General features: G+C 34.5%; 3 protein-coding genes across 3 annotated transcripts; 1 reads left to right on the top strand and 2 right to left on the bottom strand.

Moving 5' to 3' along the window:
* Positions 1-52: 52 nt before the first annotated feature.
* Positions 53-1929, bottom strand: LOC131530889 (dynein light chain Tctex-type 5-A). The gene is made up of 2 exons (XM_058761387.1): positions 1922-1929; positions 53-835 (listed from the first exon to the last, which is right to left on the bottom strand). The coding sequence occupies exons 1-2, from the start codon at positions 1925-1927 to the stop codon at positions 323-325; spliced, it is 519 nt and encodes a 172-aa protein (XP_058617370.1). The 5' UTR covers positions 1928-1929; the 3' UTR covers positions 53-322.
* A 585-nt stretch (positions 1930-2514) lies between these two features.
* dbt (dihydrolipoamide branched chain transacylase E2) lies at positions 2515-12108 on the bottom strand. Its single transcript, XM_058759403.1, has 11 exons — positions 11978-12108; positions 9541-9661; positions 9388-9463; positions 9131-9312; positions 8930-9057; positions 6522-6780; positions 4987-5153; positions 4833-4910; positions 4564-4755; positions 4383-4454; positions 2515-3129 (listed from the first exon to the last, which is right to left on the bottom strand). Exons 1-11 carry the CDS (start codon positions 12026-12028, stop codon positions 2962-2964), a joined length of 1494 nt encoding a protein of 497 aa, XP_058615386.1. The 5' UTR covers positions 12029-12108; the 3' UTR covers positions 2515-2961.
* Positions 12109-13319: 1211 nt separating this feature from the next.
* Positions 13320-19077, top strand: rtca (RNA 3'-terminal phosphate cyclase). The gene is made up of 11 exons (XM_058762235.1): positions 13320-13723; positions 13875-13975; positions 14599-14742; positions 14866-14989; positions 15072-15130; positions 15222-15363; positions 16406-16527; positions 16616-16674; positions 16887-16981; positions 18027-18131; positions 18213-19077. Exons 1-11 carry the CDS (start codon positions 13679-13681, stop codon positions 18309-18311), a joined length of 1095 nt encoding a protein of 364 aa, XP_058618218.1. The 5' UTR covers positions 13320-13678; the 3' UTR covers positions 18312-19077.
* Positions 19078-21738: the final 2661 nt, after the last annotated feature.

Below are 21738 nucleotides of genomic sequence, written 5' to 3'. Positions count from 1 at the left end.
TAGGACCATTTCAAAACATTGCTGTTAGATATATATTTGAAAATTGTGGCTGCTGCTCTAGTAGAACGTTTTTTAATGTTATAGACTGAAATAAAAAATGGTGTACATTCAATTTTCACTCAAGCTGCTAGTAAATTTGACAATTAGAAACAGAAACAGCAAGTAACACTGAATTAAACATGAAATTCTGAAGCAGAGAAAGACTGAAATAGTATTTTCATTTCATTTTGACATTTAAAATGTTCACATTTTCCAGAGTATTTACTATAACTATACATATGTATAGCTTACTTTACACTTTAATTCCAGTTGATCAGTTACACTACTCTTTATACACTGCAAACAAGATGCAAACAGCAAATAAGGATCTGTTTTTATAGATATATTCAGTGAACGTGTCTGAACTTGGACTCCAGATGGCTCTACTGGAGCAGTTCACCACCGAATCCTTCAGCTGCCCGATGGCCACATAACAGACCAGCTTATATCGATCGTACAGCAGCTTCTTTACAGCTGTCTTAATGCAGTCAGACAGTTCCTTGGAGATGTCTGAGCATGAGCAGCTGTACTCGACAGTCTCCAGTCTTTCATCAACAATGTGTTTGATTATTTCATGAGCTCGGTCAGTGGAGAAGCGTCTTTCTGGGATGGTCTGGCAGTGGATGAGCTGCTCATCTCTTGGTTCCTTCTTAGTTGTCCAGGTTGAGGTGCATCTCCTCGGGATGGGGATCTGTGATGATGTCCTGCTCTTTCTTTGAGGGTCTTCCTTGGACATTTTCCATCTTATGGTACTTTTGCTTTTCTTTTGGGGTCCCTTCCACTGTTTCTCCTCTTTCTTATGTGAATGGATAATTGAATTTGTTACTGCCATTTGTCAAATTGAAAAGTCAATATACAGTATGTATTTGCTTTTTTTATTTGATCAGGAATACAGTAAAAAGTAATATTTTACTGTAAAAAAAAAAAGTTGAATAAATTGTGCTGCTCAATATTTTTGTGGAAACCTTGATACATTTTTCAGGATTCTTTGATAAATAGAAAGTTAAAATGAACTGCATTTATTTGAAATAGAAATATTTTGTAACATTATAAATGTTTTTACTTTCACTTTTGATTCAATTTAATGTGTTCTGAATAAAAGTATCTTAAAAAATTAAAATCTTACTGACCCCAATGCATATTAATTACAGATCAAATAGGTTTTTATTGGTTAATTTGATTGATTTTACTAATAAAAGATTGGATGAAGTCAGATCCTGTTAATTAAAAAAATAAATAATTAAATAATGTTAAATCTTATATCTGCTGTTGTATATACTAACATGTTTTTCTACTAATTTATTTGCACCAAACCTTAAACCATATGTGACCCTGGACCACAAAACCAGTCTTAATTGTAAAGTTTTTGAAATTGAGATTTATACATCATCTGAAAGCTGAATAGATGTATGATGTATGATGTATAGAATGATGTATGGTTTGTTAGGATCAGACAATATTTGGCCGAGATACAACTATTTGGAAATCTGGAATCTGAGGGTGCAAAAAAATCAAAATACTGAGAAAATCACCTTTAAAGTTCTCCAAATGAAGTCCTTAGCAATGCATGTTACTAATCAAAAATGAAGTTTTGATATATTTACAGTAAGAAATTTACTAAATATCTTCATGGATCTTTACTTTAATATCCTAATGATTTTTGGCATAAAAGAAAAATTGATAATTTTGACCCATACAATGTATTTTTGGCTATTGCTACAAATATACCCCAGCGACTTAAGACTGGTTTTATGCTCCAGGGTCACATATATTTATGGTGTAAAGTTACATTTATTTAATCACTTTTAGTCTTATAGTAAACCTAGAACACAATTAATGCTGTTACATTCAAATATTTTTAAGACAACTAAGAAAGTCTTACCTGCATGTTCTTTCTGTACCTAAACCTCTTTTAGTTTGTGCCGAAGTGATGGAGGCACCAGGCTTTAAACATTTAAGCAGAGAAAGAGACACAAGCTCCACCCCCTACTGAAGCTCTGTTTGACTTGTCTAAGGATCATAAATCTTGTAAGATTTACCAGCTGTGCTCATTCTGGCTCCTGGAGTTCAGCCGTGTTTTGAGATGGAATAGTAACACTGCTTACTGTGGAGTATTATCTTTAAATAGCGGTCTGCAAACAGTTCCTCAAATGGATAATTTATTCAAACGCTTTCCTTCGTAATTCACACACTCACACAACAATCCCTCAAGGAAACTCCCATTATTGATGAGTGGCAGAACATTATGCTCCAACAAGAATCATCACACCAGAGAAGATGAGAGGACGAATCAGTACAGATTCCCCACAGCCAGTTTGAATCACATATATTTCCATTACGCTTTAAAAACACTTGACTGGAAAGAATAGCAGCACTGAAAAAAAAAAAAGAAATTATATTTTGCTTCAAGAAAAGTCATTTTTTAGGAATAGCAATATTTTAAAAAGTCACAGTAATAATAATAATTCTACAAAATATAATTTCTTTTTTATTCGATTTTTTCAGGTGACATTTTCATGAGATGAACCCAGACTATTTTTAAATGTTATCCACTAACAAATATCACTTTTAAAAACCCTTGTGCAACGCCATTGGAGATTTTACAGTATGTGGAAAGTTAATTTACAAAAGCATCATGGGTACGTTTTCATATTGCTACAATGAGTTCATATTCTCTAACATTCAACAATACACAATACACTCTGGTAGATGTAACATCTGATGTCAGTAAGGCAACAAGAGGGAAGAATTAAGAAGAAAAACAACAAAACACCAGTTATTAGTTTCATGACGTTGTGAAAATGTTCTTCAGTCATGATAGAAACCAGTGGCTCAAATAGCTCAGTGCCCCAGTAACGAAAAAATCTTTAGTGTCGGGAGACGGAGTCAAACGTCTAGATGTGCTTGGAGGAAGTGTGCTTTCTATTTCAGATCCAGGACCATGGAAGCGGGGTTTTCCAGGTACGATCTCCACAGGTTGGAGAAACGACACATGGTGGCTCCGTCGATGATCCGGTGGTCGGCGGACCAGCTCACGTTCATGATGTGCGCTTTCACTACCTCGCCCTTGTGGTTGAACCGGGGCAGCACCTGTGGAGAACGCAAAAAAGATCAAGTTACTTTAAAAATTGTGCTCCGTTCTCAAATCTAGTGTGCTGCCTGGGTGCCTCTGTAGGCAGCATACTAATTGAAGCAAACTAACAGAAATAAAACCTAATAAGTGACTGATTTGCAAATTTCTATGCAGGCAGCAAGTCTGTGGGTCATGAAAATTACACTGTTCGTAATCTATTCCAATTGAGTTTAGCATTAGCATGTTGCTAAGCCAACTGCACAATACCGTAGCATTCGTTGGAATAGGTAACCCAAACAAATATTGTGTAAAATTAATTAGATTGAACTACTTTCAATCTAAGTAAATAATTATGTAAATTTGTAGGCCATTTTGTATTTTTTTTACATGGACCTTGTTGCAATGCATTATGGGAATGGCTAAGCATACATGTGATTCTGCCTTAGATCTTGGCCAAAATGAAGTGCATCTTAAGCCTGGAATACACTACGCGATTTTTGCCCCAATTTCCCCCCGATTTTACAGTCTGAACAAGTTGACGCTAGTTGAGGAAAGTCGGAGCCAGTCTGCAGATTACAGCTGACGGATTCCACAGAAAATCGCGTGGTGTATGATGGTCACAGACTCCGATTTTTTAGCTTCAGACTTTGATTCTATCCAGTCGGAGGATATCAAACATGTTTGATATTTTCAGCCGATTTTAGAACAGGTATGTTTTCATTTGTCATGCATCTCCTAGCAACAAGGCACACATTTCTGCGTGAGTTTGTTGTGATCGGAACAACTTTAAAGTCTGGTAGTGTATGATCTTCAGTCGTGTAGTGTATGATGCCCAGGTTTCCTTTGTCACTATTTACAAAGTCGGTAAGTGTATGATGCCTAGTGTTTTAAAAATCTGTTCAGATTTTAAAAGTCGTATAGTGTATTCCAGGCTTTAGATGACAACAAAAACCTTTTTTTTTTTAAATAAAAAAGCATGTTGGAGTGTGCGTATGTTCACAAACGTCTACAAAGTACGAAAAGACGTTACGATGCTAGCATGGAAAATCGCATACTTCAGGATGTCGCAAACTAGTACGCCAGTATCAGAACATACTACATCAACGAAAAATTGTATCACTACTTAGCGTAAAATCTTATCTCTGCTGGATACTTAGCAAACCTGTGGAAATTTGTTTTCCGAAATATTTGAGATGCACTAATCCTAATCTTGCACACTACATAGTGCAACTTATATGTAAAATGGAATTTAGCACAAAACTTTACACACCTGGATCTTTCCAAGAGCACCGATGGCAACCTCGGGCGGTAATATGACCGGCTTTGTGTAGGTTCCTCCAATCTGTCAACAAAAACAACAACGTTAATCTTACGTCATTTCCATGCATAGCTATACAATTAGCACTGCATCACGGGAGCAAGCAAAGGTCAACCTGCAGTTCTCAACTTACCGAGCCAATGTTTGAGAGCGTGAACGTTCCCCCCGTGAGGTGAGTGGTCCCCAACTGCCCCACTGATCCCAACGTCTGCAGGCGGTTGAGCTCCACTGCGATTTCAAAGACGCTGAGCATCTGTACGTTCTTGACGTTGGGTACTAGAAGACCTTGATTGGTATCCATCGCCAGTCCAATGTTATGAGCAGCCTGGAGGAGGACGACCATTGGTCAATGATCTACCGCAATTTAATCTGAAATATCTTTATTATAGATGGAAACGTTACCTTATAGGTGATATTTGTGCAGTTTTCATCCAAAGAAGAGTTGAGAATGGGAAAATGGAGGAGACCAAGAGATGCTGCCTGTTTGTGAAGAAGATAGTTATATTAAAACCAGGTTTATTTGGAGTTTTTCTAACCCCACAAATCACTTTTATACCTTGATGAAGAACGGCATGTAGCTGAGCTTCACTCCTCGCGACTCAGCCAGGCCTTTTAGCTCGGAGCGCAACCGGACCAACTGACTCAGATCCACTTCGTCGTTGTAACCAAAGTGAGGGATCTTCAGGGCTGCTGACATAGTCTTAACCATCGCTTTCTGAAAGCCTTAGTTTGAAGAAAAACAAAAAAAAAAAAAACATAAAATTGTGCTGTTCACACTTAATTTCAATTTAGTGTTAGCATGTCGCTAAGCTAACTGCGCAATACTATAGTGTTCATTAAAATACACAAATATTGTGTAAAATTAATTACATTGAAAATTAACCATTATTATAGTAAAAATGTAGTAACTATGTTTTTTGGCGTACTGATCACCATTTGTATAACCACAGTTTTAAACACCATGGTTAAACTATGGTTTTTGCAGCAAAACTATGGTTAATTTGTTGTATCTTGGTTTTATTTGTAGTAAAAAAAAAAAAGTTAATTTTGTAAGGTCACAATGTATTATGTGATTTAGTAAGTGTACAAGTGATTCTGCCGTATTGTGCAGTTCAAAACTGATTTCAATTGTGCTTAATGTTAGCATGTTGCTAAGCTAAATGCGAAATACTGTAGTATGCATTAAAATACATGACACAAAAATTGTGTAAAATTAACTAGTTAATTTATTAATATTTTTCATTACTGAGTGAATAATTAAGTAAAGTCGTCATATTGGCTTTGTCGGTCATTTTGGATTTTATACACTGAACTTGTCGCAATGCATTATGGGACTGGCTAAGCATACATGTGATTCTCTCTAAGAGCCAAAGATTACTGCTTACGTAGTTTTAACCACTGTTTACTGAAAGCCTTTGTAAGAAAAATGTAAATAGCGCTGTTCACAATAGATTTCAAGTGATTTTGAGTTTTATCGCTAACATGTTGCTAAGTTAACATTAAAATGCATAACATTTTATGCCTATTTGATTACATGACATTAACTAACTGCTTGATTTTTACCGTACATTTCTGCCATATGGATATTAACTTGAGATAGTCACCACTGATAAGCTATTACTAAATATAATGTAGAAACTTTAATTTTCTGTAAGGCTGCTTTTGCAACGATTTGCATCATGAAAAGCGCTATACAAATAAACTTGAATTGAATTGAACTGAACACCACAAACAAAAATAGTAAAAAACCTATATTTAACTCTTCTCGTTAGTATTTTTCTGCACAGGGAGAATAATTACGTAAAATCATCATATCGGCTTTGATTACACTGACCTTGCCACAATGCATTATGGGATTGGCTAACCATGCATTTGATTCTAGTCTTAACCATCACCTTCAGAAAAGCTTCATTAAAATAAAAAACTTTAAATTATTAAATTTCGTTAAAAAATTTAATTCTGTCTTAGAGCAAAAAGTTACTGCTGACAAAATCTGAACCATCGCCTTCTGAAAAACTTCGTTAAAAGATTTATATTAAACATTTCAGTGAGTGAATCAACTTACAAATCGAAACACACAAGAAAACAAACCTTTAATGGGTTCAGTGTGGTCTTTGCCTGTGAAAACAGGTTTAGGGATTGCAGGAGTGGGTACACTAGGTGGAGTAATCTTCTCTTTGAGCTTCGCAGCTGGAGCTGAAGGTGCTTCGGCCGCAGGAGGGGGAGGATGAATCTCCTGGAAGGGCGCTGGGGGTAAGATGGCCCCCGTCTGTCTGGCTATGAAGTTCAGGATGTCTTCTTTGAGAATGCGGCCATCTTTTCCAGTGCCGACGACTTCACTTAATTTAATCTGAGAGGAAAAGATTTTAATGCAGATGGACCATTTTTGGGAATTTCGTTGGAGAAACAGCATAAAAATCCTTAGCAGATCCAATTTGCTACACACCTCCCCCTCCCCCTAATAGTGGCCATAGCAACAACTCTAATTTCTCCAACTATGTGATGCTGACAGGCTAGCCATTTATCTAACGCTCTCCAAAGAGGATGTACGACCATCTATATAGAAACAAGCTACATCTCATGACCCTGATTTATAGGGCTACTGAACTGCCTAGCAACTTCCAGTGCTGTGCGAAAGTTTATGACCCCTGATGACAATAGCTAAAGATCACCTCCCACCGCTGCTGACGCCACACTCTGTTTGATTTCTGCAGGCCCCCCTGAAGCATCCTACATTCAAATCTACTTTAAATGACCCTATAATGCTTTGGGTGAAATCGAATATACAGTGGCAAATGATATATAGCAGGGCTTGATTTAATGCCTCAGGATTTGATTTATTTACTTTATATAATTTTTTTTCCATTCATAATGTATTTCTGAGTTTCTGAGAAACGGAATAATGATAATAATATTAAAAATAGTATTACATACATATATTTTCCATTAAATATCCTGTTCAATTGCATCAGATTATAAAAAAAACTTTAAAGCTTTGGTCTTCATGCAAGACACACACACATATATACATATATATATATATATATATATATATATTCACATTATATAGATAAGTATATTTTCATTTTATAATGTGATTCAGTTTTGTTATTGTCAACTAAAACTACTGTATACAGACATTTTTTTAAATTAATAACACAAACAAAGTATATTTTTTATCTAATACGTATATTTTTCTTTTATGATGAAAAGCATTTCTAAGTTAAACAGAATATTCAATGCAAAGGAAATGTTGAGGAAAAAACAACTATAATATAATTTATATAAACTAATATATATGATTATATTATATTTTTATAATATAATTTACGTATAATTACACTTAAATAAAACTAAAAATATTTTTATTTTAACAAAAATAGTTTTATTAAATAAAACTTAACTAAATATAAATTAATTGGCAATATTGACTCACTGAAGCAAAATAAGTACAAAAATCACTAAAACTGAAATTAGAATAAAAAAGCTAAATAAAAATATTTTTAAAAGCAAAAACTAATAAAAATGACAACAGCAAAGAACAAAAACTAAAATTAAAATCAAAACTGCAAGTATAAAAAATAAAGCAAATTCTAAATATTAATAAATGCTATAATAATAATAATATTTAAATACAAAATAACATTGGATGTATATTATAGTTAGATTATACACATAACTGATATATATTAATTATATATCTATATTTAATTTATATTCTTATAGTATACATACATAAACTTACATATACATACATAAAACCTACATAAATATAAATGAAATATATAGTTTAACTATGAAACACATTCAGTGTTTATATACATACACACACACACACACACACACACACACACACACACACACATTTGTGTTGCGATTGCGTGTGTGAATTAATTCTACCTGGCAGTGTCTCTCTACTAGTAGTGAAGCTGTGGGATTTAGTTATTAAGAAATATACGCTAGAACTTTTCAGTTTTCAGTTTCAGTTTTCAAGCTATTTTATTGAGAAATCACAGAACAGTGTTGACAATACATTTCCGCGCTGAACGATTCTGTGCGCGCGATCTGTGCGTGATGTACGTGCTACTGTCTGAAGCCTATGTGTGTGCGTTACAGAGCAGCACTGCATTATATTAGAACAGCGATTAACTTACCTGCACATTAAGCTGTTTAAAACGTGCTTTCTCCTGTTCAATTTCGAGCATCCAGTAATATAATCACACATGTCTTGTGGAGCGCTTTTGGAGTATGCATTTATTTGTCATTTTAACTGTTTGGAAACGGAGCGTAAATGTGGAAATCCTTCAAAGATTTCTTATCCTGTTGCGCCCTCTATAGGACCAGCGACTAGTCGACGTCAAGCTTATATATATATATATATATATATATATATATATATACATATACACATATATACACACATACACATATACATACACACAATTAACTTTAAACCTGTGTTTTTGAAGAAAAGAAAAAAAGACAAATCTGAAACGTACATTGTTCTCCATGGCTAGGCGTCTGACGGCAGGGGTGGCCTGAGTCTTGTGACCTTTGATCTCCTGGTGCGTGTGCTCCTCTTGAGATATGGCTGGTGTCTCCACCACATCCTCCTGAGGCCCCTCCACTGCAAGACCCAGTGAAACACTAAATAACTCAATACAAGGTCAGGTACTTACACAAACACTCTCAACACTGACCTTGACCTGCGTCCGTTTCAATGTCAACGAGAGGTTTGCCTACAAGGGCAATGGAATCGACATCATAGTAGAGTTTGCGAATGATTCCATCGTAACGGCTGGTGATGGTGACAGATGCTTTGTCACTCTGCACTTCACAGATGCTGTCGAACTGAGACACTTTGTCGCCTTCTTTCACATACCTGATGATGAAAGACAGATAATGGCGACCTCTGCTGGTAGATATTTGTAAGTGTCAAAAAAAGAAGTAAACTTACCATTCTTTAACCGTAACTTCCATAATGCCCTCTCCAATATCTGAGAGCTTGAACGGCAAGACTGGTCTTGCTGCAACTGCAATAAGCAGAATAAAGAGATTATAAATGCATTTTACTAGAACACAGACTTTTACTACAAATGTTAAAACTCACCATAGCTTGTACGAAAGAACCGATGCTGTTGTCCAGTGATGAGGGAATATGAGTGGGGGCGGGATACAAAGCAAGCAGCCTGGACCTTCGAGCAGCAGTGTCTGTGCAGGCGAGCAGAGACCTGAACCACACGACACAGAGCAAAAACATGAGTCACCTTTTCAATGTTTGCAACATTTATACTCAATAGAGCAGCACGATCTAAATTACAGCACGCTATACATGGGGAAAAAAATCAAGACAAAAAAGCGCAAATGTCTGAATGAAAACAATAGCTGCCTATGACCAGTTACAATGATTTAATTCCAAATTGTACACACAAACACACACACATATATATAAAATATTAAACTTGTCTGTAAATGTGAAACTACATGAAATAAAGGCTGCGTATAACCGGTTACAAATTTATATATAACATATTTACAGTGGTGTGAAAAAGTGTTTTTTGCATAGTTGTCACACTTAAAAGATTCAGATCATCAAACAAATTTTAATATTACACAAAGATAATGCAAGTAAATACAAAATGCAGTTTTTAAATGATGATTTCATTTATTAAGGGAAAAAAGCTGTCCAAACCTACCTGGCCCTACGTGAAAAATTAATTGCCCCCTCCTATTAAATCATGAAAGAACTGTGATTAACCACATTATTTTAGAAAGCTGAGTTAAATTTCACTAGCCAAACCCAGGCCTGATTACTGCCAGACCTGTTGAATCAAGAAATCACTTAAATAGATCCTGTCTGACATGCCGCGATCTAAAGAAATTCATAAACAGATGAGAAACAAAATAGTTTACATGTATCAGTCTGGAAAGGGTTATAAAGCCATTTCTAAGGCTTTGGGACTCCAGCAAACCATGGTCAGAGCCATTATCCACAAATGGAGAAAACTTGGAACAGTGGTGAACCTTCCCAGGAGTGGCCGGCCTACCAAAATTACTCCAAGAGCACAAAGACGACTCATCCAGGAGGTCATAAAAGAACCCAGAACAACAAAAGCCATTGCTGTCCAAAAACAACACAAAGGCTCGTCTCACATTTGCCAAAAAATATCTTGATTATCCCCAAGACTTGGGCAAATATTCTGTGGACTGATGAGACAAAAGTTGCACTTTTTGGAAAGTGTGTGTCCCGTTACATCTGGCGTAAAACCAACACAGCATTTCATAAAAAGAGCATCATACCAACAGTCAAACATGGTGGTGGTAGTGTGATGGTCTGGGGCTGCTTTGCATCTTCAGAACCTGGATGACTTGCCATAATTGATGGAACCATGAATCCTGCACTCTATCAGAAAATCCTGAAGGAGAATGTCCGGCCATCAGTTTGTGACCTCAAGCTCAAGCGCACTTGGGTTTGTATTTTGTTTTCCCTTCATAATAAAAAACTTAATTTAAAAACTGCATGTTGTGTTTACTTGTGTTATCTTTCATTAATATTTAAATTTGTTTGATGATCTGAAACATTAAAGTGTGACAAACATGCAAAAAAAAAAATCAGGAAGGGGGCCAACACTTTTTCACACCACTGTATTTTATATAAATAAATATTATATGCAAATTGATTTTTTAAAATTAAATATCAATAAATACTGTTTATTAATTCAAACTTGAATATTAATCGAATGTAGACATTTACACTACTAGTAGTCTCGTACATATATTATTATAAAGTAATATAAATATTAGTAATATAAAGTCAAATATTATAATATTACGTCAACTTGAAAAGGCTACATATAACCATTTACACACCCAACACAAACACACACACACATTTAATAAATACATTAATACTATTTATTAATTAAATATTAATAAAACGCAAACATTTACTAGTGTCTATTTAATATATTTTAATCTTTGTAATAATTTTAATATAATATTGTATTATACATAAACATCTATCTATATACAGTATAGATACACTCACACTCAGATAGATAGATAGATAGATAGAAAATGTTAAATATTAAATTTAGAAAGTTTTGTACAAGACTACAGGAAACTACTTTTTTGTACATTTGAAACCACAAATATATATATATACTAAGTATTTTACATATTTTATAAATGTCAATACATACCACTCATTAATTAAATTATTAATAAATTGTAGACATTTACACTAGCCTCATACTATTTACACTAGACATTTACACTGGTCTCATACTTTTGGAGTTTGTTCGCTGTAAACAACAGTTTTTATGCTTGCTTTTAACTGTTTTCTCGGTGTTTACATGTTGGCAGCTATCCACACACATTATGCAGGTCCAGTGCTTCAGCTGCAGGCTGCTAGTTCCTCAGATCCTTCAGCTTTGTAATCGCTTACAAACGCTGATTTGCGCCTACATTGACTCTAAATATCACTCGTGAACGTTAGAAGTCATTGCAATAGTAAGATGCGTGTAAAATGAAAGGTGAAAACATACCAGGCGTCTCATAAACGCGACTGGAGCACGCACAGTGATGACGGTCGCCATCTTTCTCCAGCGAATTGGTGTAACCGGAAATTACGTAACCCACACACCCCGCTCCACGGACCAATCGGAGAGCTTTTTGGTCAAGGGCAAATATTTCAGAGATATTTTAACAGAATATTTCTAAAAAGAATAGCTTTTAATATAATGAATGTAATGATTATTTAAACACATGAATTCCTAACTGAAAAAAATCTAAATAAATAAACATCCAAAGAAAGAAACAAAGGAAAAGGAAAGGAAGAAAAGATTAAAAGATTAAAATTGTTATATACAAAAGTAATAAATATATACTTAGACCTTCAATGTTCTTTTGGTGTCACGTACTAAATGTTTATTCCATAAACATTTAGTTATAAACGGCTTAGTGTATTTTGTGGGTCATTATTTCAAATGACCCAGAAAATACACTAAGCCGTTTTAATTCTATATATTAAAAATATATCTCTTCAGAACTGTTTGAATGAAACATACATGTTATGACACCTCTAAAATGTGTCATAAATATAAGGTTAAATTAGGTTTAAAAAGCATTTTAATGACAAGGGCAAATATTTCAGAGATATTTTAACAGAATATTTCTATAAAAAAGCTTTGAATAGAACAAATAAATAGTATATTTAGTATTATAAATATAATAAATATAATAAATCAACATAAATGATTATTGAATACATATATAAATTATTAACTACTGATGCAATTTATATAAAACAATAATAACATAAATATTATATAAAATAAAAATATTATTATGATTACTTAAATACAAAAATTCCTAACAAATAAATAAATAAATAAAATAATAACCAAAGAAAGAAAGACTTAAAAAGTTAAATACAAAAGTAACATGCTTAGACCTTCAATGTTCGTTCGGTGTCATGTACTAAATGTTTATTCCATATATTTCAAATGACCCACAAAATACACTAAGCCGTTTTAATTCTATATATTAAAAATATATCTCTTCAGAACTGTTTGAATGAAAAATACATGTAATGACACCTCTAAAATGCGTCAAAAAATATAATAAAAATATAGTTGGGTTGGGTTTTTAAAAAATATTTTGATGACAAAGTGCTACTGCTATCAGCTTATCCATCAGTTCATGGTTCATTCCGAATCGGACATGCTCACAAAAAAAACAAACATTCTCGGTTCAACGAGTCAGTTCACTCGAAATCCGATTGGAATGAACCAAGCGGTTTAGTGAACCGGTTCATGTGATTCACTGAAAAGATCCGATTCAATAGAACGATTCGCCAACGAATCGGACATCGCTCTTCTGCGCATGCCCAGGGCTTATCCACCATAGCAGTGTGACTGGCAAGACTAGTTTCCAGAGTGAGATCGCACTGCCAGGAAATTCGCTTAATTATTATTTGTGGTCAAGTCAAATCCATCTTTGTTTATTTAAATCGACCCAACCGCGCACTAAGTTTATTTTGATTTCAGTTGCGAAGAGCAGTTTCCCTAGGGCCAGAGCTTTTGTTGAGAAGTTGGCGTTTATCGCGGCATTGTTTGTGGCCATACGCCGGTTTATATCAACTTTAGTACAGTGTGAAAGTCGCGCTCGGTCTCTTTATTCCCTCACGCGCGTCGCTCTTCACGCGCACGTTGATACATTGTAACAATTTCTCGCTTTTCGCAAAAATGGCCGCAACTACGTTCGAAATGGACGGAAGTGTAATGGAAGGGGTGAGTATTCATTTTCCAGCCTTTTTGTTTAATATTTCCGATTAAAGTTTTAATATTTAACACATTAAAATGGCATCGCCAGAATTAAATTTAGTTGTTGTCGGTTATTACTTAAAAAAAAAAAAAAAAATTTGTATGTTTGTCTTTAAAGGGAGGACAGATTTTAAGAGTGTCTGCGGCGCTGAGTTGCATCCAAGGGGCGTCAATCAAAATAAATAAAATCCGAGCCGGTAGAAGCACACCGGGTTTGAGGTAATGAAGAATTTGTTTTAAACGCACTATATACTCATTTCCGAGGCTTTATGTACATTTATATAGTTATATTTTTATATGTGGAACATCCTCCATTTGCTCCCCCTTTCCTATTCAACAGTGAATCATGAAACAAAGCAAAGTTGGTTTTTGGAGTCTAGTTATTCAATTTACACTTCACTTTTGGAGTCAAGCATATAGATATACGACCATATATTAAGTAAAGAGATTTTAAACAATTGTTTATCCCACAGAAATGCTGTTAAATACTTTTACCATTAATTTTTAATGGGGCCCTTTGTTAGTTGGCACTGAAGCACATGGCTACTTTCCATGTTATCCTTCACTTTTAGCCCTTTAAAAGGTCTGGGTTTTTATTGAAGCTCTTAAGTAACCCATATTTTGCTTTGTTGTGTAAATTTTTTTGCTGTTTTAAATATAAATATAAAGATGCAGCCTATGTGAAAAGTTATTAAAACTCAATCCAGTCTAATGGCCTGTCAGTAAATGGAGCAAATCTGAGCAAATCTTTTAAGTCGAAATGAGATAATTTCGAACTGCGTGTACTTAGTTTTCTCCTCAATTGTTATCCCGACACCCCCCTTCCTGTTCAACGTCACCAGGCCTCAGCATCTGTCAGGTCTCGAGCTGGTGAGGGACATGTGCAACGGCAATCTGGAAGGAGCCACAGTGGGATCCACGGAAATTACGCTCACTCCTGGGAAAATCAAGGGGGGGAATCACATCGCAGACACTCAGACGGCCGGGTAAGTATCGTTTTTAGTCATTTACGTTGCCTTGCTTGTTCCAAACTGTGAAATTATGCTAATTTGTGACAGCATGATAAAGCACTTTTGGCCCTAAGTGTACTTGTGTTGTCCGGAGTGTAGAAGCGTGGGACTGCTGATGCAGGTCTCGCTGCCATGTGCCCTGTTCGCTCAGGGTCCGTCAGAGCTGTGCCTGAAGGGAGGAACCAATGCTGAGATGGCACCTCAGATCGACTACACGTTGAAGGTACGTGTAGACGTATGCTTGCGCACTTGGCAGAGCCATCAGCTGGACATCCTTCTGTTTCTGACGTTCAAATCTTTTTTAGATCTTCAAACCAATCGCGGAGAGATTCGGAGTTCAGTTTGACTGCGATTTGAAAATGAGGTATTTGTGCGCAACTTTGGTTCAGATCTGAATGTAATCATTAAAAGTAAAAGCTAAAACGTTTTCAAAATATTTTTTCCGTCGTAAACAGAGGTTACTATCCTAAGGGAGGTGGTGAGGTGGTGCTCAAGGTGAACCCTGTGAAGGAACTGAGTCCCATCAACATGACCGAGAGAGGAAACATCACCAAGATCTACGGCAGGGCCTTCGTGGCTGGAGTGCTGCCCTTTAAGGTATAAGATTTTTAACTTTTTTTTTTTATTATTGTTAACGTTTTGATTAGCTACACAGTTATCTACACAGTTTTATTGTTGTTAAATGGCCATGGGAAAAAAAATTCTCCCACAATATTTAAAAAAAATGTCTATAGTACGTTGAAACAACAACATACTTAATTTTTTATTACTTCACCACATAATTTTTCTTTTTCATAAGTACCATTGGGGCAAAAAAGTCGTAAGACACAGTGTTTGCTTTTTTTTACTTCTACACGATTTACATTTCTGTTTTTTCAACTAGTCTTGAAAAACAATCCAAAAAAAGCTCAAACATGAACTATTTTTTTTTTTTTTTTGGCTTCTATGCATTTTACATTTTAGGACAATAACCTTCTTCACCACAGCAAGCTTTGTTTTTTACTTTGTATTTTTAATTTTTTTTGTAAAGCCCCTTAAGTTAAATGTTTTTTGTTTTGTTTTTTTGGTGGGGAGAGAATCTCCTAAACCACTGCTTTTTTATTTTATTTGTTAAATAGTTTACGTTTCTTTTTTGTAACTAGCCTTTGAAAAAAAAAAAAAAGCTCTTAAACCACAACATGTTTTTTCTTTTACTTCACTACATAATTAGTGTTTCTTTATTCGCGAACAGTGTTGGACAAAAAGCCCCTCAACGACAACATTATGATTTTGCGTTTTAATTCTCTACATAATTTATGTTTGTAGCCTTAAATGCTCTTAAATCACAACATGCGTTGTTTTTGTTAGTTCACTGCATAATTTACATTTGTTTATCGTAACTAGCCTTGTGGAAAAAAGCTATTAACCAAAACGTGCTTTAATTTTATATACTTACTGAGATAATTTACACTTCTTTCAACACTATCTAGTCCATGAGTGGCCTTGAGAAAGCGGAGTAAACCAAAGCATGCTTTGTTTTTTAGGTTTTAATCAGCATTGTTTGGAAATAGTGGCATTGATGTTTATAAAACACTCCATTTATTTTGCAACTGCTCTTAACTTCCCTATAAACTTTGGTCGAATTGTTCTTGATGCTCAGTTGGCGAAGGACATGTCCACGGCAGCGGTCCGCACTATCAGAAAAGAAATTAAGGATTTGTACATCAACATTCAGTCTTTGCAAGAGAAGGACAAGGCCTGTGGCAATGGCAACGGGATCATGTGAGTACATCCGATCTCAAACCATCCGCCACAGTTGTTCTGTGATTCCATTTTGACTAACGTCTGTATATTTTGTGTCTCCTGGCAGAATAATTGCAGAATCATCCACCGGCTGCATATTTGCAGGATCATCTCTTGGCAAAAAAGGTAAGGCTTGTCTGGCTGCCCAGTCCTGATGAATGAATTCAGTGTCATGGTTTTGGCACTAGAGGGCGATACGTCACAATGAAAAACCTGTTTATTTGTGCTTTGAGTTTCAATGTGGACAAGACAAAGTCAGATTTCCTTTACTACCATGATTCATTCTTAAAATCGCTCTGAATTTAAAATTTCACTCTTTATTTCTGTTTTGTCTTCAGGTGTATATGCTGACAAAGTTGGCATAGAGGCTGCAGAAATGTTGCTAAAAAACATCAGGCAAAATGGTTGCGTGGACGAGTTCTTGCAAGACCAGGTCAGGCGCACAAATACTTGACTTTTCAGTGCAATAAACACGTGTTTTTCTGGAGAGTAATTCTACATTTTATTTAACTTTTTTCCTGTAAGTAGCAATCGCTAACCAAAATTTTATTTTTTTAAAATTTGTATTACGCTTGGCTAAAAACTCAAAACCTCAACATGCCTTTTTTAAATTGTTGCATTATATATATATATATATATATATATATATATATATATATATATATATATATATATATATATATATATATATATATTATTATTATTTTTTTAATGAATAACATTAGACAAAAAGCTCCTTAACCACAATGTGCTTTTTTTTTCTTCACTTCTCTACATAATTTGCTTTTTAACATTGGTGTAACATTTGTTTTTTTGTAGCTAGCTCTTAAACCACAACATGCTTTTTGTTTTACTTTGCCATGTATTTTATGTTTCTTTTAATGTAACTAACGTTGAAAAAAGCTTAACAAAAAGCTTTTTTTAACAAAAAGTTGCTTATTTAGTTTCGTTTTTGAATTTGGCCAGTGGTTATGAAAACATGAATGATCATTTCTTTTAATGCGGTGCGCTGTTAAAATCAGCCAAATCATGTAACGTGAATGTCGTACAGTCTCTTGCTCTTATAAAAAAAAAAACGAGTTGAAAGCGTACCGAGATACTGTTTCTCGAGCGCTTTCCGTGAGCGCGATTCAAGACGGAGTGAAACACAGAGAAATGCGTTTCATCCATTCTTTAATCCAAACACTTCGCACCCCAAACAAACTTGCAACTAGTTGTCAAACGACAACATGCTTTTTGTTTTGCATTACTTCTCTTGTTTTTTTTTGTTTGTTTGTATTGTAACAAGCCTTAAAAAATGCTCTTAAATCACGTTGTTTTACTTTTTTACATAATTTGCATTTTTTTGTGAATAACATCAAAAATCATCAAATCTCCTTAACCACAACACACTTTTTCTTTGGGTTTTTTTTTATTTTTCAGTGCAACATAACAAAAACGTGTTTGTCTGGAAAGTAATAATATGTTTCTTTTCACAGCTTATTATTTTCATGGCCTTGGCGAACGGCACATCCAGAATGCGAACGGGCCCAATCACTCTCCACACACGAACGGCAATCCACGTGGCCGAGCAGCTCACGAACGTAAGTTCAGACCTGGACGCACTTTATAGGCACTTTTGTTTAAAAACTAGCCGACTTTAACTCGTTTTCGTACTTTTACAGGCAAAATTTGTTATACGCAAATCAGAGGATGAGCAAGCTAACAGTGATACCTACATTATCGAGTGCCAAGGAGTGGGTGCTACCAATCCTAACTTGTGAACCCATGGATTTATCGTCGTCCCCAGCCAAGATGAGGAGGACTTGTAGCAGAGACACACTACTACTGTAACTGACTGGATGACGCAAAGATAACTTTATTATCTTTGTTCTTCGCGATTAACGATTAGTTTTTTTTTTGCGCTGACCACCGAGTCTGTCCATATTTGTCCCCTTAAGAAACTTTCGTTGTTACTCAGGGTATTGCCTTACACTGTAAAGAAACGGACACTTTGAACTCTTCACGCAATATTCGCAGAATCCTGACCGTTTTCGGCCAAATTCGCTTTCCGCACGCTAACTCAAGCCTTAAAGTTTCATTAAACCCTTCCGATACTGTTAACGATAACAATAGCTTAACCAATTTGCATGGACGTAGTAAAATACATGTATGTCACTGGTAAATTAGTGCACTGTGTGTACAAGGAGGAAAAAGTTTTTCATCCAAGTTTATGGTTCCATGTAGCTGCTTTGCTTTGTTTTGTTTTTTTTGTTATTTAAGTCGTTTCTGCATTTTTTTTCCGAAATTTAATTCCCATCTTATTCTATTTTCATTGACGTTCTTAGTTAATTTAGTCTTTTTGACTATGAAAATGATTCATACTTAGTCATTATTTCTATTTGTTATTTATAAGATGGAATTTCAGAATTTGGGATTTTTTTTGCGCAATTATTTTTGCGTTTTTTGGCTACATTAGGTGACCATGTTCTTTTGTTATTTGCATTAAATTGTGGAGAAAAAATACAATAAAATGAGAGATAGACATACAATATTTCACCTTGATTCCTTGTTTTTTCCATATAATTGGATGATTTATCTGTATTTAAAGTGACAGTTCATTCAAAAATGAAAATTGTCACTTACTCACCCTCAAGCTGTTCCAAACCTGTGTGAGCTTGTTTCTTCTGTTGAGCACAAAAGAAGATATTTTGAAGAATGATGTGCAACGAGCAGTTAACGGTAGCCATTGACTTCCATAGAATGGAAAAAATACTATGGAAGTCAATGGCTACCGTCAACAGTTTGGTTACTCATACAGGTTTGGAACAACTTGATGGTGAGTAAATGATGACACAATTTTTGGGTGAACTGTCCCTCTTTTAAAATCACACATCCCAGGCTATTCTAATGTAATTCAGACCTTTCGCGTTTATTTGTCTGTCTTAAAGACTCTTATAGGCATGTAAAGCTGTTTTGTGTGTCTTACACCCATATAAGGGGCTACTAAATGACGTACCTAAGTGAAAGCACTTGTCGGGCTTACAATGAAAATCTTCACATTTAGCTCACCCTAGAGACAGCCTACAAGTGTTAGTTGTTGCCGGTCCAACTGGAGTGTCTTCCCTCGGCTCCTTTGTGCTCCAGGCCGGCACAATTACTGCCGGCAGATGCCAGAACAATAGAGGCAGCAGAAGAGAATAGGGGAAGCCATGTGATGATACGTGAATATGCATGGAGTCCTTGGGTCTGGAAAGGGCACATCTACATTGTTAAAAGGAGAAGGCTCCCCTCGGGGGGTGAGGGGTGTGGCTTCTGAAGCGTATTCAGTGGGCTGTCAGTCTTATCATTGGCTGTCTGGTGCATCTGTTGCTGTGGGGAGTAATTAAACACTGGCAAAGCTCAAAAGAAAATCTTTGCATATGGTCTGGATGATCAAACTAATGAATGAATTTTAACATTAGGAGTTTTAAATGAATTCATTTTATATAATGAAATCATTTTATATTTTAAATGAATACATTTATGTATGTATTTTAAATATAATTGTAAAATTGAAATTTACATGTTTTGTTTTAATTTATAAAATGTTGTGTAAAATAAAATTATTTGTTAAAACATTTTAAAAAGCTGCTGACACAAATTAGTATATAAGAAAAACTTTGCTTATGATCTGGATAATCAAACAACTAACATTTCATTCGATTTACATAATTGCATTTTCTATATTATTTTTTACATTAACTTTTTTTATTAGGTTTTTAAGAATTGTAAAATTTAGATTTTTGATGATTTGAAGTTAAGTTGCATTTAAACTGGAATTGATAAAAAATCAATTATTTAAATTATTAATTTTAATAGCATTATTAAAATTAATCAACCTAACACTGGCATTTTTAAAATCAATTTATATAAATGATCAATGTGGTTATAAAAATTTGTTAATTTATGAATTTTAAATAAATTATACATTTATTTTACATTTTGAGATAAATGTTTAACTTTGAATTTGTTTTAAAATTGTAAAAATAATAAAGCAAAATTAATAATATATGTAAAATGTAATATATTAGTATACATGCACATACACACGTACATACAATATGTACACATGTTATATAAATCTCTTTTATTGATAGAACAATAAATATAATAAATATTTAAATAATAATTAAATCTATTTAATCTGTTTATATATTTTAGATTTGGTATTTTGAGGTTAATGTTACAAATAATGTAAGTGTTTATTAATTGTTTAAAGTCAAAAAGAAGTTACTGACCTAAATCTTCCTTGGAAAGGTTGCTATGTAAAAAGGCTTAACATAATCTACAGCCTCGGCATATGGGTTTGTACATGAATCATGCTGTGATGACAATGCTGTGGTCAGAGCTAACTGAACATGAAGTACATAAAGTTTTATGATTTTGCTGTTTGGTGCACAAATATGACATCATAGATAACAACACATTTCTGTGTGACCTATTTTGAAATGCAGCATGAAGATACAGGCAATAATACATCTGTGATGTTCAATGGACCACCACTGACATCATCTTTTGTTTTAGTATTAAACTCTAACAGTGTTTTTAATAACTGCACGCACTTCGCCCCACATTAAATTAGATATGGTGACAACAGATAACACAAGCACACTGGATTTGCAGAAGCATGAAACTCCATGGTGATAAATATATTTTAAACATTGGAGTATAATATTGGGAGCGTTTCAGTCTACACACATAAGATTTGTTATTTACATATAATTTTATGTTGTCAACAAATAAATTAAATATTTTTGTCCAAAGTTAGAAAGACTAACTGAGCCAGTTACTCATATTTTTAATCTAAGTCTTTTATTGAATTCTTTACCTAAAATTTGGAAAGCTGCTTATGTTCTCCCATTGTTTAAAGGTGGTGATCCCTCAGACATGAACAACTATCGTCCCATCTCCAAACTTTCAATTTTGGCCAAGATTCTTGAATCTCAGGTAAATTTACAGTTAACACGGTTTTTATTTGATAACATTTAAACTCAATCTGGTTTTAGAACTGACGGTAAGATTATTAAAAGAGCACCTTTTTACAAGTACTTGGGCATTTGGATTGATGATAAGCTTTTATCTAATCAGGAAGCTAAAACTGAAGCTTGGCTTTTATTTTAGAAATAAATCTAATGCCAAAATGAAACTTGTAGAAGCTACCTTCCTAAC

Source organism: Onychostoma macrolepis, chromosome 22 (assembly GCF_012432095.1).
Source record: "Onychostoma macrolepis isolate SWU-2019 chromosome 22, ASM1243209v1, whole genome shotgun sequence".
NCBI classification, from domain to species: domain Eukaryota; kingdom Metazoa; phylum Chordata; class Actinopteri; order Cypriniformes; family Cyprinidae; genus Onychostoma; species Onychostoma macrolepis.
Note: the sequence above shows the minus strand (reverse complement) of the source record. Positions and strands in the feature narration are given on the sequence as shown.

Excerpts from the sequence above, each read along its gene's own strand:
- dbt (XM_058759403.1), bottom strand. The coding sequence starts at position 12,028 with ATGGCGACCGTCATCACTGTGCGTGCTCCAGTCGCGTTTATGAGACGC. Across the intron at positions 9,464-9,540 it reads GTTCTTTCGTACAAGCTATG|TTGCAGCAAGACCAGTCTTG; the intron begins GTGAGTTTTAAC and ends TGCTTATTGCAG. Across the intron at positions 5,154-6,521 it reads CCACACTGAACCCATTAAAG|GCTTTCAGAAAGCGATGGTT; the intron begins GTTTGTTTTCTT and ends CTTCAAACTAAG.
- rtca (XM_058762235.1), top strand. The coding sequence starts at position 13,679 with ATGGCCGCAACTACGTTCGAAATGGACGGAAGTGTAATGGAAGGG. Across the intron at positions 14,743-14,865 it reads GCAGACACTCAGACGGCCGG|AAGCGTGGGACTGCTGATGC; the intron begins GTAAGTATCGTT and ends TCCGGAGTGTAG. Across the intron at positions 15,364-16,405 it reads CTGGAGTGCTGCCCTTTAAG|TTGGCGAAGGACATGTCCAC; the intron begins GTATAAGATTTT and ends CTTGATGCTCAG.